General features: G+C 36.4%; 3 protein-coding genes across 3 annotated transcripts; all 3 read right to left on the bottom strand.

The window, feature by feature from the left end:
- Positions 1-969: 969 nt before the first annotated feature.
- LOC128174637 (uncharacterized) lies at positions 970-2,095 on the bottom strand. The gene is made up of 3 exons (XM_052840145.1): positions 1,796-2,095; positions 1,173-1,260; positions 970-1,025 (listed from the first exon to the last, which is right to left on the bottom strand). The coding sequence occupies exons 1-3, from the start codon at positions 2,093-2,095 to the stop codon at positions 970-972; spliced, it is 444 nt and encodes a 147-aa protein (XP_052696105.1).
- Positions 2,096-16,284: 14,189 nt separating this feature from the next.
- On the bottom strand, positions 16,285-17,149 carry LOC128172801 (uncharacterized). Its single transcript, XM_052838545.1, has 2 exons — positions 17,034-17,149; positions 16,285-16,928 (listed from the first exon to the last, which is right to left on the bottom strand). Exon 2 carries the CDS (start codon positions 16,843-16,845, stop codon positions 16,285-16,287), a length of 561 nt encoding a protein of 186 aa, XP_052694505.1. The 5' UTR covers positions 16,846-16,928; positions 17,034-17,149.
- Positions 16,928-18,316, bottom strand: LOC128172742 (uncharacterized). Its single transcript, XM_052838496.1, has 3 exons — positions 18,201-18,316; positions 17,318-17,594; positions 16,928-17,127 (listed from the first exon to the last, which is right to left on the bottom strand). The coding sequence occupies exons 1-3, from the start codon at positions 18,314-18,316 to the stop codon at positions 16,957-16,959; spliced, it is 564 nt and encodes a 187-aa protein (XP_052694456.1). The 3' UTR covers positions 16,928-16,956.
- Between the last annotated feature and the right edge of the window lie 423 nt (positions 18,317-18,739).

The raw sequence follows: 18,739 nt of genomic DNA, 5'->3' as shown, positions 1-18,739 counted from the left end.
TAATATGTGATATTTCTGGTGGATTCACCAACTTTCTTGTCTTGTATAGAAGCTTGTTGGTTGCCCAACCAATGCTATATTTAACAGAGCGATTTATAAACAGCTTTTAACCTTTTAAAATTCTTGGTGAGTCCACCAATTTAGAACTCTAGTTTCATTTTACATTCCGCACAATTTTATATTGGTGGATCCACCAAGTATTGAAATAGCGACAGCATTTTTCATTTCGGGCATGTTCTTAAAATGTATTCAGTGTAGTAGTTATTGATATATTGACATATTAGAAAATTTTACCTCTTTGACCATTGGTGGAATCGCCAAACAATGTTTGCAGAATTGTTGATTTTTAGGGATTCGAAAGGTTTTTGTATTTGTCATATGTTCTATTATTGCTTTGTTGGTGGGTTCACCAATTCTTTGAATGAAATACAAAAACTGTATACAGACAATTTAACACTTGATTTTTGGTGGAACCACCATTGTCCTCTGTGAATGAGATATTTTATGCTGTTCAAAATATTGGAATCGCCAATATCTTATTATTGGTAGAGCCACCAAGATTATTCGTAAGTGAGATATTCGATGAATAAAATTGGCGGAACCACCAGGGTCCTCTGTGAATGAGATATTTTATGCTGTTCAAAAAATATAGAATCGCCAATATATTATTATTGGTGGACCCACCAAGTTTATTCGTAAGTGAAATAATCAATGAATGAAATTGGTGGAATCACCAATATTTTGACTGTTATTGTGGAATATGAAGGTTTAAAGATACTGTTAAATGTGCCTTTGTGTAAAAAAAGATGGTGGGTTCACCAATTTTTGTTGTATTCAACGACCAAAATGAATAAAATTCATGTTCATTTCTGTTATTACATTGTGTTCATTTTTCATTTTGCGCTGAAAAAAGAGGACACGAGTAGAAAATCCTCTTTCTTAATAGAAACAGTTATATACAATATTTTTTTAAGAGCAAAAACTGTAAAAGGATGCTTGGAATGCCGACTCCAATGAGGTTGTTTCTGTGATTATATGAATCAAATAGAGGATCTAATACATTTACCAAGTAAATCAACAACAATCTGTTTAATATTGTTTTAATAAATATATGTATTGAATGAACTTAATAAGTGCGCAGTAATGTAATGAAAGACATGTAGTAAACTGACCCCGAATACAATGGACTTTTTTACTGGAGAGCGTCACACACAGATCGTCAGTAGTGCATGACATGCATTCATCTGGAACACGGTCAGTCTACAAGAGAATCACGGTAGTTGATATTAGGGAAAAGGGATAGAGAGGGACCTTGTTAAGATAAACGGGTTATCTGAAGCTTTCCCTAGTATTTCCTCTATTCAATGAAAAGTGATCAGAACGCTCGCAAACATTTGCTATGCAAAACACGCCCAAATTGAACATCATATGCTGAAATTGATTGCGATTTGATTTATAGTGTGATTTTTCGCGATACCATGATCATATATCACATTTGAAATTTGTACTATTTAAAAATTAAAACTGTCAACATCGAAGTACACTGTACATTAGGCATACTATTTGTTACAATGACATAATCATTATGCAATATGGTATTCCGACACGAAATTTGAGACATATATAGATAAAGACAACATTTTGCATATCAGAGCAAATAATTTTATATAAATGTTATTTGTGCATCATGTAAGGCACATTTTAAATTAAGGACAGAGAGAGACAAATAGAGAGAGGAAGAAAGAGAGAGAGAACTTACCTGATCAAGGGAGAAACATATAAAGACAGAACTTACCTGATCGAGTTCAATTCGAACATAATCAAGTTTGGGTTCCGTTTCGTTGATGGCCGACACGAGTTCGCAAAGGAGTTCCTGTTTCTGGTAGTTGACTCCCCGACATAGCCTGGGTCTGTGTCTACATTCCCGGACACACTGCTGTTGTCCAATCATCCCCACCACCCGTACCACGGGACCACGATACCTCTCACCAGGAACAACCGCGGATGTCGCTCCTTCGGTTAATGATACCAAACAAAGCTGTACTGTTGTAAATGCCACTGCATTCATAGTAATACTAACCAAAAAGCCAACCATGCTGTTTTATTCTAAAACTAAATGCAAACAAATAGACTATACTTCTGTTTTCTTTGCTCTGCTTAGATATTGCATATACTAGTTATAGTGCAGTGCGTTATCTAATAACTTGCGAAAAAAATTGATTTTCCTCATTGCTTTTGTAGAAATTAATTAAACATAGTAGGGAGTTCTCTAGAACAACTGTCGTTAAAGGGTTGGGAATATTAGATCAGGAAGCACACGACCGGAAATCCTCTTTAAGGAATGATCAACGTCGCCAACAGGATGTGATACTTTATTCATGTTCTTCTGTTTCACGTTCTGTTTTCATAATATTTGAAGCCACTCTCTCTTTAATCTGTTTTTTTTTTTTGTTTTTATCAAATATTCTCATAAGAAATCATGCAAAGACTGAAATTTGCAAACGTTTTCAAGGTTCGAAGTATTCACATCAATTCATGGCTTATTACCTACTATAGAAAACTCTCGTTTGTTAAAGTTATGTAATCAATGAAGTTTAATCGCTATTAACAAAAGACTATCAGAACCCCATGCACACAATATATTACTATATGTGAAATTTCCAAAGTGTAGCCTGTTTGAATTTAAGGTAAATTTCAATGTAACTATGACCTCAGGCTAACTTATTAGAAAGCGTGTTCTTTCGAGTTAATCCGATGAATTGTTATTTACGTTTTAGAAAGGTACCAGCAAACTATCTATTTGGATAGGTAGTCGATGGAAAAATCTTGCAGTTTGACCAGAAAAATCATTTTTCTTTTTCTTTTAATTTCATGTATCCCAAAAAGCAGGGGTAAGGCTCTTCAAATTTAGAGGTTGTTTGTTCTAATGTTACACTTGTTTAACACACTAACCCCATTTGGAAAGTGTAAATAATTATTAGTGTTCATGCCTGAAAACAAAAGAGCTACACAGACTTTGTTTCAATGGACCATCGATGATGAAACTAAGAATTATGTGATATTGATAAAGAAAAACGTCTCTGTAAGATAAGTCAATCAATATGAAAAGGTGTAGTATTTGTCACCGTAGGGCAGGGTCATCGACAAACAGCACTTGGTTTCCTGAAGCTAACTACAATAATGTAGTGCGGGGGTAATTCACCTCCGCAAAGATTTGTACTGAAATTGTACATAAATGATAATTACATTTGCATTTCTTACCTGAGCACAAACATGGTAGTTATGTTTGGCATAGATATAAATATATCAAACAGTTTCAAGTATAGTCCATATATCGGGATCATCGTTAATTTTGTCCCTCATGTCAATATTTAAAATGCGTAACGTCTGATATCACGTATTAGGTTGTAAATGAAGTGTATAAAAAATTGTATCTGTAGATTCAGCAACAATGACCCCCATGAAGACGGCGACAGAGAAGCGTGAGTAACTTCTTTTTGACATGTTTATTATTGTTAGCATTTATTGAATTTTTTATTGATAAGATTTCTGTTAAAGTTTACGCGTTCGATCGACTGTGCGTGAGAGAGAGAGAGAGAGAGAGAGAGAGAGAGAGAGTATTTCTTTTTTAAGTTTGAATCAGTAAAATTATGAAAACATGTGGTGGAAAACGTGTGTGTATATTGAGTAAACCGTGTGATTGATTGATTGTGCGGGAGAGAGACAGAGGGGAGGGGATATTTCTTTTGAAGCTTGAAACAGTAAAATTATGAAAACACGTGATGGAAAACGTGTGTGTATATTCAGCATACCGTGTAATGGGTTGATCGTGCGGTAGAGAGAGAGAGGGGTGGGGAAATTTCTTTTGATTCTTGAAACAGTAAAATTATGAAAACACGTGGTGAAAAACGTGTGTGTATATTGAGTATACCGTGTGATGGGTTGATCGTGCGCGGGGGGGGGGGGGGGGGGGGAGAGATATTTCTTTTGCAGCTTGATGTGTTGATCGTGCGGGAGAGAGAGAGATTTCTTTGCAGCTTGAAACAGTAAATATTGAGTATACCGTGTGATGGGTTGATCGTGCGGGAGAGAGAGAGAGAGAGAGAGAGAGAGAGAGAGATGAAACAGTAAATTTATGAAAACACGTGGAAACATTTTTTCTATGTTGTGTATACCGTGTAAACGAGAGAGAGAGAGAGGTAAAATATCGTTGTTTTTTTTTCTTTTTAAGCTTGAATCAGTAGGGTTATGAATTAATAAAAGGTCGTAGAAGTAAAACTGTAAAAACTTGTTGTGGAATCACTTTATATTTATTTAATTTTTTTCCTCATGTTTAGAGTTTACATCGGAAAGGGGATCTTCCAGATCAAATAATCATTTGTCAACGACTGACGCGTTAGAACAGACAACTCACTCCGCTTATAACATTAGCACTCTTTCTTTGCTTTTTAATGTAACCAATGTATTTTCTAATACCACTGTGCATGAATCTATATCATCAGATAAATCCTTGACATTGAAACATAAAACTAAAATTACTACAGCCAATGTTTTGAATGCCATGCTGAATGTAAGTGCATAGTCGACACAAAGTAACAGCAAAGTTTCGCTTACGCAATCAGTAAAAAAGTACACCCCCCTTATTAAAAACTCCACAAAAAGTATGCCTGGCATGACTCGCTTTACCTCAGTTGATACTTTTCCATCTAGAAATTCTCCCTCCCCGCACGATTTTAACCAGTCGACGACTTTGACGGAGCTGGATTTTAACCAGTCGACGACTTTGACAGACCTGGTGACAGCTGCAATTCAACACAACAATACCATCGTGTCGGGAAACACCGAGTCCCTCGGTACGAAACACAGCCAACTGCTTTACATATTCTGTGTACCCTTTTTAGCTCACCTGAGCTGAAAGCTCAAGTGAGCTATTCTGATCACATTTTGTCTGTCGTCCGTCTGTCCGTCCGTCCGTCTGTCCGTAAACTTTTCACATTTTCAATATCTTCTCAAGAACTACTGGGCCAATTTCAACCAAACTTGGCACAAATCATCCTTAGGCAAAGGGGATTCAAAGTTGTGAAAATTAAGGGCCACGCTTGTTTTCAAGGGGAGATAAATAGAAATTAATGAAAATTTCGAGAAATTTTCAAAAATCTTCTTCTCAAGAACCAGAAAGCCAGGAAAGCTGAAACTTGTGTGGAAGCATCCTCAGGTAGTGTAGATTCAAAGTTGTGAAATTCATGACCCCCGGGGGTAGGGTGGGGCCACAATGGGGGGTCAAAGTTTTACATAGGAATATATAGAGTAAATCTTTAAAAATCTTCTTCTCAGAAACTAATCAGCCAGGAAAGCTGAAACTTGTGTGGAAGCATCCTCAGAAAGTGTAGATTCAAAGTTGTGAAATTCATGATCCCTGGGGGTAGGGTGGGGCCACAATGGGGGGTCGAAGTTTTACATAGGAATATATAGAGTAAATATTTAAAAATCTTCTTCTCAGAAACTAATCCGCCAGGAAAGCTGAAACTTGTGTGGAAGCATCCTCAGGTAGTGTAGATTCAAAGTTGTGAAAATCATGACCCCCAGGAGTAGGGTGGGGCCACAATGGGGTGGTCGATGTTTTACATAGGAATATATAGAGTAAATCTTTGAAAATCTTCTTCTCAGAAACTTATCAGCCAGGAAAGCTGAGACTTGTGCGGAAGTATTCTCAGGTGGAGTAGGGTGGGGCCACAATGGGGGTCGATGTTTTACATAGGAATATATAGAGTAAATATTTAAAAATCTTCTTCTCAGAAACTAATCAACCAGGAAAGCTGAAACTTGTGTGGAAGTATCCTCAGGTAGTGTAGATTCAAAGTTGTGAAAATCATGACCCCCGGGGGTAGGGTGGGGCCACAATGGGGTGGTCGAAGTTTTACATAGGAATATATAGAGTAAATATTTAAAAATCTTCTTCTCAGAAACTAATCAGCCAGGAAAGCTGAAACTTGTGTGGAAGCATCCTCAGGCAGTGTAGATTCAAAGTTGTGAAAATCATGACCCCTGGATGTAGGGTGGGGCCACAATGGGGGGCCGAAGTTTACATAGGAATACATAGAGTAAATCTTTAAAAATCTTCTTCTCAGAAACTAATCAGCCAGGAAAGCTGAGACTTGTGTGGAAGCATTCTCAGGTAGTGTAGATTCAAAGTTGTGAAAATCATGACCCCCAGGAGTAGGATGGGGCCACAATGGGGGGTCGAAGTTTGACATAGGAATATATAGAGTAAATATTTAAAAATCTTCTTCTCAGAAACTAATCCGCCAGGAAAGCTGAAACTTGTGTGGAAGCATCCTCAGGTAGTGTAGATTCAAAGTTGTGAAAATCATGAGCCCCAGGGGTAAAGTGGGGCACAATGGGGGGGGGGGGGGGGGTCAAAGTTTTACAAAGGAATATATAGAGTAAATCTTTAAAAATCTTCTTCTCAGAAACTTATCAGCCAGGAAAGCTGAAACTTGTGTGGAAGCATCCTCAGGTAGTGTAGATTCAAAGTTGTGAAATTCATGACCCCTGGATGTAGGGTGGGGCCACAATGGGGGGCCGAAGTTTACATAGGAATACATAGAGTAAATCTTTAAAAATCTTCTTCTCAGAAACTAATCAGCCAGGAAAGCTGAGACTTGTGTGGAAGCATTCTCAGGTAGTGTAGATTCAAAGTTGTGAAAATCATGACCCCCAGGAGTAGGGTGGGGCCACAATGGGGGTCGATGTTTTACATAGGAATACATAGAGTAAATCTTTAAAAATCTTCTTCTCAGAAACTAATCCGCCAGGAAAGCTGAAACTTGTGTGGAAGCATCCTCAGGTAGTGTAGATTCAAAGTTGTGAAAATCATGACCCCCAGGAGTAGGGTGGGGCCACAATGGGGGGGTCGAAGTTTTACATAGGAATATATTGAGTAAATATTTAAAAATCTTCTTCTCAGAAACTAATCCGCCAGGAAAGCTGAAACTTGTGTGGAAGCATCCTCAGGTAGTGTAGATTCAAAGTTAAGAAAATCATGAGCCCCAGGGGTAGAGTGGGGCACAATGGGGGGGGGGGGGGTCAAAGTTTTACATAGGAATATATAGAGTAAATCTTTAAAAATCTTCTTCTCAGAAACTTATCAGCCAGGAAAGCTGAAACTTGTGTGGAAGCATCCTCAGGTAGTGTAGATTCAAAGTTGTGAAATTCATGACCCCTGGATGTAGGGTGGGGCCACAATGGGGGGCCGAAGTTTACATAGGAATACATAGAGTAAATCTTTAAAAATCTTCTTCTCAGAAACTAATCAGCCAGGAAAGCTGAGACTTGTGTGGAAGCATTCTCAGGTAGTGTAGATTCAAAGTTGTGAAAATCATGACCCCCAGGAGTAGGATGGGGCCACAATGGGGGTCGATGTTTTACATAGGAATATATAGAGTAGATCTTTGAAAATCTTCTTCTCAGAAACTTATCAGCCAGGAAAGCTGAGACTTGTGTGGAAGTATTCTCAAGTGGAGTAGGGTGGGGCCACAATGGGGGTCGATGTTTTACATAGGAATATATAGAGTAAATATTTAAAAATCTTCTTCTCAGAAACTAATCAGCCAGGAAAGCTGAAACTTGTGTGGAAGTATCCTCAGGTAGAGTAGATTCAAAGTTGTGAAAATCATGACCCCCGGGGGTAGGGTGGGGCCACAATGGGATGGTCGAAGTTTTACATAGGAATATATAGAGTAAATATTTAAAAATCATCTTCTCAGAAACTAATCAGCCAGGAAAGCTGAGACTTGTGTGGAAGCATCCTCAGGTAGTGTAGATTCAAAGTTGTGAAAATCATGACCCCCAGGGGTAGGATGGGGCCACAATGGGGGGGTCGAAGTTTTACATAGGAATATACAGAGTAAATTTTTGAAAATCTTCTTCTCAGAAACTAATCAGCCAGGAAAGCTGAAACTTGTGTGGAAGTATCCTCAGGCAGTGTAGATTCAAAGTTGTGAAAATCATGATCCCTGGGGGTAGGGTGAGGCCACATTTGGGGGGGGGTGTTAAAGTTTTACAAAGGAATATATAGAGTAAATATTTTAAAATCTTCTTCTCAGAAACTAATCAGCCAGATGATTATTTATAATTGTTAAGACTTTGGCTCCAGGACAATTCTTTGGCCTCACAAGAAGGTTCAGAGTTTGATGTAGCTTAATATCCCATATATAAACAATTGTAAAGGATCTTTTTGAGGACTGCAATACTCAACATGTGATATGACTTTAAAATCATCCTGTTAGACAAGGGACTAATGATTATAAACATAAGAATATCCAGGGGAAAAAATGGATTTTATTTTTACAGGATCTACATGTATTATTGTACATTGTCCAGATTGTTTGTATTATGACTTCATTAAGCTGATTTTATCATACCCATTGTTCCTCAGGTGAGCGATGTGACCCATGGGCCTCTTGTTATTATTAGCATGTTTTTTCATATATCTCATTAGAAGACATTTTATTCGTAGACGAAAACACATACATGTAACTCATCACGTCAGTGATAGTGAAGATAAAGTAATGTTTGAAATGACATCCAAATAAAAAAATATTTTAAAAAGTATGACTGCATGCTGTTTGTAGTTGTATTTGTTTTTGTTTGTTTTGTTGTTGTTGTTGTTGTTGTTTTGCATGAGCTATGTATGGGAATTAGACAAGTAAGTAATTTTTTTTCAGTAAGCGAAGCCTTTGATATGGCCTTATCGGCCATAATTATGGCAGGCTTAATTATTTGTTTCTTTCCTGAGGAGATATCGCAAGTACCTCATGGAGAAGATTGGATCACGAGAGAGACATGTCCAGTCGGAACAGGAGCTGGCCGAGGTAACAGTAAAAAAAGAGGTGGTCACGCCACCACCAAGTCGGAGAAGTCTGTCGATGCCGGTGCTAACTCCACAGAGAGGTCCCTTTAGGTGAGATGAACTCCTTGCTTTGTAAACTATAAAAATGATATTAAAACCCTGATAACAAAACTTTAAAATTTGCTTTGTTGTTTTGTGACTGTTCTTAACTGATGAGGCAAAAGAAATATCTGCATTTTTTTTTTATTTTTCTGATTTATTTATTATTATTTTGTTTGGTAATTGTAAATTAATTTCAGAAAATGGGTTGCGAAAAAATGTTTATATTTCTTTGAATGTCTCAAAAGTGTATGAAAGTTTCAAAGAAAAAAAACAGTTTCGAACAAAGAAAAAAAACCCCAAGATCGATGCTTAAGACAATTTGATCAGCTGAAAAATAAAACGATGGTTGAGAAAAAAAAATGACATGTAAGTTTACCCAAAGAAACTGGTCAAAAATAATAAAAGAGGAAACATTTAAGACCATTTAATATTAGCATTTATCTCTTGTTTGTCAACCAATCATCTGAACGATGAAAGGTACAGTGTTTTTGAGCAGAATTAAAAAGAAAACAAAACATTATATATTGAAAATTCAAGAAATAAAAACATATGGTAAATCTATAAACTATTTTGCCAAGAATCACGTTTTTGATAATTAGCGTAAAAATTTAAAAAAACAATGCTAGAGGCAATGGGAAAATCAATATTTTTGAATGGAATGAATCACTGAATACGCCCACTTAATTTAAAATCCAATGAATATATTCAATTTGAAATGTTTTTCAGTCGCCAAAGGTAATAACCAATGAAAGAATTAGATTTTCTGCAATAAGTTCAAGTTTATTTTCGTTCCTTGTAGTATGATTTTAATTTACTTCGTGTCTGCATGGCATTTTTGGAACGATTTTTTTAAAAATCAAACTCTGATAAGCTTTGAACAAGATGTTTCAGTGTGGATTTTGCCATTTGATATTCGATTTGTACGATGGTATGACAAACCATGAGAAAATACACGGAAACAATGTGAGGCATGTTGATCTATTTTTCAATATTTTATGTGTGTACGTTTTGTGTGTAAGCTAACCGCTTACTTTACAATGCAAGAGGGATAACTCTATAAACTCTCTCTCTCTCTCTCTCTCTCTCTCTCTCTCTCTCTCTCTCTCTCTCTCTCTCATATTTACAAGAGATAATGAACAAAATAACTTTTTTTAAAGTTAAAAAATTCAAAAAATTAAAGTACTCTCATACTCTCAGGTAAAAAAAATAACTCCAACAAATCAGTAGCTATCTGTAGGTTATTACACTAAAGGTAGTTCAGATTTTGATCAATTCATTCAAATATCGAATAATGAATTACAATAAAAGTTTCTTTCTCTCTCTCTCTCTCTCATATTTACAAGAGGTAATGAATATAACTTTTTTATTGAAAAAAAAAACAAAACAAAAAACACAACAAAAACCAAAAACAAAAAAATACCATGTACCCTTAGGTACAAAAAAAACAACAACAAAAAACCCCCAACAAAATAGTAGATATCTGTAGGGTATTGCGTTTCAAGGATATTTAATAGTTTTGCAATTCATTCATAGTATTACTAACCAAAAAGCCAACCATGCTGTTTTATTCTAAAACTAAATGCAAACAAATAGACTATACTTCTGTTTTCTTTGCTCTGCTTAGATATTACATATACTAGTTATAGTGGAATGAGAGTTTAATTTGATTACATTTAAAAAATAATATATGAAAATTATAAGTAACAACTGTATTTTTAAAATTTCAAGATAATTTCCGAATGTCCAAAAACTCTAAATAGTAACCTTGTATCTGCATAAAACAGGGATAACCTCATGTCTTATAAGAAAACTAAATTAAAAACTAAATGAAATGTGTATTTAAAAAAGATTTTAAACAGGTGTTTTATAAAATGCAAGTTCAGTGAATGCAAATACATTGTATCACCCAGGGTTGACCTCAACTTCAAAACAAACATCAGTTGCAGACAAAGGTGTTCATTAATCTTCATACGACAGATAGAGATAAGCCTCTAAATTTTCTGCAGCAGGCAAGATAATTAGTCCCAGGGCATTATTTGTTCCGCTCTCTCATCCTTTTCTTCTAAATTTACAATAAGATTATTTTTTTTCAGAAATGACAGAATGGGGTTATTATTTGATTACCTGTTAAAATTAACAGCATTAAGGCAGAAAGAAATAAAATAAAAAATTAAAAAATAAAATAGTGAAAAAGGATATCTTAATATATATCTTGATTTTAGAATTCAATAAAATTATCATAAATTATTGTGTACTGTATTTTAACCAAAATAAAGTATGAATATTATATTTTAAATCCATATTTCAAAGAATGTACACAATACTACACATCATTCAAAATTGACCTTAACTTCAAAACAAAGTTCATTTGCAGACACAGGCAGTGCAGTAATTAATCTCAATGTGACAGATAAAGTTAAAGCTTAGGATTTTCTTCCTGTGGAAGGTTAATTAATCCCAAAGGACCCTTCCATGTATACAATGGTAACATTCTCAGCAGTTATCTCTCTCTTTGCCCATTCATTCTTATGCAGTTATCTCTCTTTGCTCATTCATTCTTATGCATAGTTAAGGAATCTACCCCACCACCCCAGCTCCAAACCAGAAGATATAGAGAACCAAACTTAGCATCAAAATATGCATTTCTGCCTACTGAACTACCATACCAAATTTGAACTTGATTGGGCAACCGTACACAAAGTTATTAGATAAAAACAGAAAATTTGTGGACAGAAGAGTGACAGACGGACGGACAGAGTGATTACTATAGGGCACCCGCAAATCCTTGCGGGGCCCTAAAAATAACATGCGCTGATCAAGTTTTTTTTCCCTGGGGGGCAAATTGAAAGTGGGGGCGGGGGGGGGGGGGTGTTGGGGGGGGGGGGGGTTAAAATTCCATTAATCAAGAAATATCTAATGGGGGGAGGTCCGAGGCATATTTGCGATAATTAACCTATGTAAATTTAATAAATTTTCATTTTCCACTTCCGATCATCCTTTACATCCGCGCATGTATAAATTATTGGACTTGAGCAAGTGAAACAACTCTTGCAAGGTTTATTTACGAGTAATGCCCCTTTTAGTTGACTGCAGGTGCATATTAGAAGATCTTTGATCCGCTTCCGGTTGCAGAAAACATGGCGTTTTACTTGCGAGCAGACGCTTGGTATTGATAGTGAATTTTTTTTAATATAGAGGCTTTAGCTTGGATAATTTTGTTTCGTATCATTACAAGTCAGAAAATATCAAGTGAATTCCGACCATAACAGTATTGATCCTGTCATCAAAGTGGATATTTAGTCAAACTTTCAGTGGGATGTGCTATCGCACGTTTACAAATGGACGGGATTTCATATACATACCTTTCTACCGGTGAGTTTCTTTGAATAGTGGATTCTTTTCTGTTTTCCAAACACCTAACGTCTACGTAAAATGACGTAATTTACGTATCTTACGTCATAATTAAGAAACAACAAATTGGAGGATTTTTATTTGTTTTTATTCGATCGGCAATAATGGGTACTCGGCAATAATGGGTACTCGCACGTTATAATCCACTGTAATGAGAAAATTAGGTGAATTTTCATTAATGTAAAATTAGGCGAATTATCATTTAATGGAAAAGTAACAAAAAAACAAGAATAACTTACTTGCACTCCATAATATATTTGCAACATTTGGGGACCGGACTGTGGTATCAGTCTCCCTGACAACAGTGGTGGACCGGTCTGTGGTATGTGTCTCCCTGACAACATTGGTGGGCCGCACTGAGGTATCACTTTCCATTTTTAGTAAGACACACTTTCCATTTTCACAGCATTGACCTTCCTAGCTTATTCCTTGCATGAGAATCGAATATAACAATATCTGTACTAGTATGTCTCAATATACCAATAGCATTTCCTTTGCAAATAAGAAGTGCATACTTATTGAATGACAAAGCCATTCCTAGTGCAATTTCTAACTTTACCAAAGGGTATTCTCCAATGAAATTAGGATCGATTGTTCCATAATATGTTTTTACGACTCGCCAAGAAATATTTGTTCCATTCATTGATATGTAAGCTGCTACATCATTTGGCATTAAATATGCATCATTTAACCGAAATGCTTCTTTTGAGAATTTATACAAGATATTTCCAGCATGTATTATGCCATCTAAATCATTTGATTTCCATTGAACATCGTTAAAGGGTTTCATGAATGTAACTGCGAAAAAGATTATACAACAGGGTACGCATTGTCTACCAACTGAATCTGACCCATAAAACAAAGAACTGCCTTGATGTATGTTTCCTTGAACAGGAAAACAATGTTGTACAATTCCGGACCCGGATTCATTTCAACATCCCCAGACAACAGCAATAAAATAGAGCACAGCAAGAGATACCTCTTTACATTGAATGTATAAATGCCTTACATCTTAAACAGCTTAAAGAATGTGAATCCTTACTTGAAGGCAAAAAGCACCCAATCCTCATGCGCCAATCAGCTATGCCAATGCTCATGACAGTATGTTAATAATAAATTTGTTAATCAGAATTGAGGCATAAACTCTAGGGTTCTTTCTAAATCAATTCTTGTATTTCAAACTAATTATATTAAGATAGGTGTGTCGATACAATAGTTATCTTTTTGTATTATATGTATCTCCAGTGAAAACATTGTCTACTAGTGAACTCCAAGTTTTATGCAAAGTTTTAACTCCAGCCTATGCAAAGTTTCAACTCCAGTGTTCTTTCTATATAGTTCTTGTATTTCAAACTATCTTTAATACAATAGTAATCTTTAATCTCTATCTCCAGTGAAATATTATTACTTGTAAACTCCAAGTTCTATGCAAAGTTTCATCTCCAGTTCCAAATAATTAGGTCATCTCCAGTAAAAGTAAGTAATAATCTCTTTTTGACAACTCCAATGCAAATTCAAAAAGTACACTTTTCAATTTTCCAGAAATTCTTAATTTATCCCCGATATTTTAATCTTAACAAAAATTCACGCACAATTTAACTATTTTTACTTTGCATATATATTCACCAATAAAACGTTAAAAATTGTCTCTGATGTGCGTGAACTGGCGCTGGGCAGCCAGTCTCTGTCCCGTGTGCAAAAACGTTAAATAAGATTACGTAACTTGGGCTGTGCGCTGTATCCACTGACCAAAGGTCACTGGTCGTGTGCAAAAAGACCCGCGTCCAACTACGGGTCGTGTGCAAAAGAAGACTTTTTTCAGTGTAAATTCAATTTTAAACTTCGTTTTCCGAAAACTTATAAACAGTCGTATATAACTTCACACGTGCATTAATGATATAAATTGTTTCTCCAAACAAAACAGAAGATCCACGCAAGAAACGTTTTATATATAATCTAAATCAGTGATGCTTGCGCGTTTAAAGCAAAACAATTATACATATAAATCGCCCAGTATATATACAAAACAGACAATAAATCCTACTTACTGTGGCAATATTCACGACGTCTATATACTCTCGTTGATTCTCTTGTTTCGTCTCTTCTTGGTCACTGTTAGCTAGTTGGTGTTTCTCTCTCTGCAAGGTGCTCCGCAAGGTGGCGCGCTTTTCCTCATTCAGTTGGACATCGTCTTATTCGTTTTAACAAGTGATAAAATACGAAATCTATTCCTAGCTATAGGAAGACTGTCCCTTTCTCTCGTTATAATATAAATATTTCATGTACGAAAAAATTACATTTTTTACCTCCGATATTCGAACAATTAACGACACCGCTTTTAAACTGAAGTACGAACTGTTGTTATGCAAATTAGCTCGTCGGTTGGCTATCTCATCTGCGTATTAATCTTTGTTTTGTTCTTTCATTGATGTTGATGTTTTTTCAATGTGTAAAGGAGATATCTGTTGTAATGATTTGTTGATATTTTTGAAACGAATACAGACGATATGTTCCTGATTGAAAATACCGTATACGTAACAATCGAAACGGCACTATATATTTATTGGCGCATTGATACTTAAATTCTATGACGCCGCTTGTATATAAGCCGAGAGAAGCGGGCTGACAGCAATGAGGCTACATCGCTGATAGCGACGCGCCTAAAAAAAAAGTATATTGACTCGATTGGCCAATCTTTTTGACGTTAAAAGTCACGTGACTTAATCTATTTCACATTTTCCCACCGTGAAGGAGCGAAAATCGCCGATGTTATATTTGAATAATGTATTGACGTTCCCCATTTAATTCGATGCATAAAAAAATCATCCGTGTAGAAGTCAATTGTTGCTCTTTTTTCCTATGGGCCCTTTGATCACGCGGTTGATCTCCTTTCCGGAGATTTCCATTCAACATTATAGAGGAAAATATTTCCAATATATATAATTACACTTACCCTTACAAATGTTGTTAAAGCGGTCCCAAAAAAGTGGACCGGTGTGTGGCCACTCAATCTTCAACATTTTGACGTCACAGTCAAATAATGAAATGTCCCGCATGTCCGGCTGTCCTCTTATAATTACACACGATTTAAAATGTGGGAAATTACACCTGTAGATTCCATGCCGGGGTAGACATGGGTAACATTTTGCACCTTGGCAAAAATTGAAATTTAGCGTGCTTAAAAGCAGGATCGTCCGTGCTAGCATTGCGATCCCCATTTTCAAGCTAATTTTGCCAGGACTTTAGATCATGTGATCTGCAAGGACTTTTGATCATGTGATCATTTTAGATGAATCGGCTACCCTGATTTGGGTTTGTATTTTATTTCACACCAGATACATTTAGCAGTATACTGATCATTTTCCACACTTATAAAAGTTAGACATATTAGTATACCAAAACTTGATTATGTCTAGAGTTAATACAGTGGATGTGATTTGTTACATATTCGCCCTAGCACTATAACACATGGAATACACAGAGGCTGCCATCTTGGAACTACTTTATTATTATGTATCCATGCGCATGACATAAACAACGTATAGAACCGAGCATGTAAACATTCTGGTTATAACATCTTCTCCCTCCTTAAGAATGATGTACATACATGTTCATTATACAATATTACTTATGCTAACTGTCAGATATTGTTGGTTGTGTGTGTTTATTGTTATTGCATAGCAAGTTCTCAATAATTTTCCATTTTATATATATATAAACAAAGGCTTACTATAATACACATGCATTATGACCTTAGCATGTAAATAAAGATACATACAAAATACAAACTTTCTTGACTAGGATTAATTGCAAGGAAACCTCATGGTTCCTGTAAGTTGCACATGGGATTATTATGCCCCAAAACACAGTACAACTTAAAACTTAAACTAAATAACAAATTTGTTTGGGGTTTCGCAGAGTTACTTGGAGTATACATAATCTTCCAGGATTTTTGGTTGACGGGTACGTAACGGGTAACGTCTCTCGGACTGGATGGGTGTTGTTGATTTCAGCGGTGTAGACAGACTAGACTCCATGTTTTTCGCAATAGTAGGTTTAACCAACGGAGTTGATCTCCTCGCACTGTCCGATAAAACCGACGGTAAAGATCTGCTGTTTGGCGTCTTTAACTGCTCTGCCCAATTGTCCATTGAAACTGAACTTAAAACACTCGGCTCAGGTATCTCGACATCTGGTAACATGATTGGAATCTGTGATGTTACAATCTGATCTGCATGCCTCCTCCACTGTGTTGAAGGGTCCACTTGCACTCGATAGGAAACAGGTCCAGTTCTTTGAGCAATCATTCCCGGAATCCATTTATCCTTCCCACGATAATCACGCATCATTACCGACTGTCCTGGTTCAAATTCTCTGTTCTGTGTAGTTCTCTGTAAACACATTTCTTCTTGCTTCTGCTTGACATGTAACTCTGTGTTTGGCCTCAAAAGATTCAGCAACATTATCAAGGGTGGTACCATATATTGGTGTAGAGTGCTAGTCAGCACATGACAGAAGGACAAAATATGCGTTTGTGCTTCATAAGGTAACCCCTGGTAGTAATCTGTTGACTAAAGTGATTAAGGTATGATTTAATCTCGATTTGACAAAATATGCACCTGTCCTAAAAAAAATTTTGATCCAAAAGTCACGGTAATTACTATTTTACCTATGAGAGGTTGAACTGGGAAGCTGGATGTTGAGCATGTTGATGTGTTGTTGTACCCAAATTCACCAACCACTTCGTCAGGTTGAAACGACACCTGAAACCCCGAGAAATATTGTTTTATTAAAATGTCATTATTTTCAGTGTCAACTCATTAAAACTTCTTAAAAACTGCCTATGCAAAACATTACAAGAATAAACATATTGTATTGCACACATTTTGTTTTCAGCTAACAATTTAAAATATTGAATATTATTTGTAAAATAGAAGTACTAGGTATACTTACATCTTGATACTGAGGAAACTGGTTATTCTCATTATTCAAAACATCAAAACTACTTTCAATTATGTGGGTAAAATTTGTCACTGGTCCAGGACTATGTGCCAATTTTCTTGGTGTTGATGTTCTGGTTTTTTGTTGTTTTTTGATGTCCTGTTCCCTGGTCAACGTTGTTGCTAGTGGTACTGCACATGAGGTTTCAATACAAGGTGAAGATGGCAACCGTGATTTTTCAAGGATCTGTCTTTTGGGGATCACCGATGGTCTGTGCCCTCGTGATGGTAAAGATGTTTCAACAGGGGAAGATGACATGCGCCCAGGTGACTTTTAAGGAATCTGTTTTTGGGGGGTCGCCGATGGTCTGTGCCCTCTTGATGGTAAGGATGTTTCAACAGGGGTTAAGATGACATGCGCCCATGTGACTTTTGAAGGATCTTTTTTTTGGGGATCGCCAATGGTCTGTGCCCTCTTGATGGTAAGGATGTTTCAACAGGGGAAGATGACATGCGCCCATGTGACTTTTGAAGGATCTGTATTTGAGGGGTCGCCGATGGTATGTGCCCTCTTGATGGTAAGGATGTTTCAACAGGGGTTAAGATGACATGCGCCCAGGTGACTTTTGAAGGATCTGTTTTTGGGGGGTCGCTGATGGTATGTGCCCTCTTGATGGTAAGGATGTTTCAACAGGGGAAGGTGGCATGCGCCCAGGTGACTTTTGAAGGATCTGTTTTTGGGGGGTCGCCGATGGTCTGTGCCATCTTGATGGTTAGGATGTTTCAACAGGGGAAGCTGACATGCGCCCAGGTGATTTTACAAGGATATGTTTTGTTTTTTTTTTTTTTTGGGGGGGGGGGGGGGGTTCGCCGATGGTCTGTGCCCTCTCGATGGTGTTGACTTATCAACAGCTGTTGATATGCGTCTTGGTGATCCTTTGTTCAGTTTAGAGGGTGAAGAACTCAATGTGTCTTCATCTGTTGGATTACCAGTACCTGCAAAGGCCATCATTTCTTTATATTTCAGTTCATTCGCTGTCTGTCTCTTGCTTTTACTTTCTGTAGCTTTCTTTTCCGTGATGTATAAAATTAATATTAATCATTACATGACAAGAAATCATCTTGACGCAAGCGTCAAATGGGCCGCAAAGAATATAATTGTTGTATGAGTCATTGGTTGTTTACATTAAAACACACCACAAAATAGAAAATAAAATTTGGTTGTACTAATTTTTATGGTAAATTTTAATATAATTTCAGCAACTTGTTTTGAAGTTTACCTTTTTTACTATTATCACAAAGAATCGAGTTCGTTACTGTAAGCATTTCTAACGGTAATTGTTTGATCATTGCCATAGTATGAAGTAATGGAAAACACATTGATTTGTACAATTCAAAGTTCAACTCATCATTTTTCTCTTGGAGATTATGTATT

The sequence above is a fragment of the Crassostrea angulata genome, chromosome 2 (assembly GCF_025612915.1).
Source record: "Crassostrea angulata isolate pt1a10 chromosome 2, ASM2561291v2, whole genome shotgun sequence".
NCBI lineage: Eukaryota > Metazoa > Mollusca > Bivalvia > Ostreida > Ostreidae > Magallana > Magallana angulata.
This window is presented reverse-complemented; position numbering and strand designations above follow the sequence as displayed.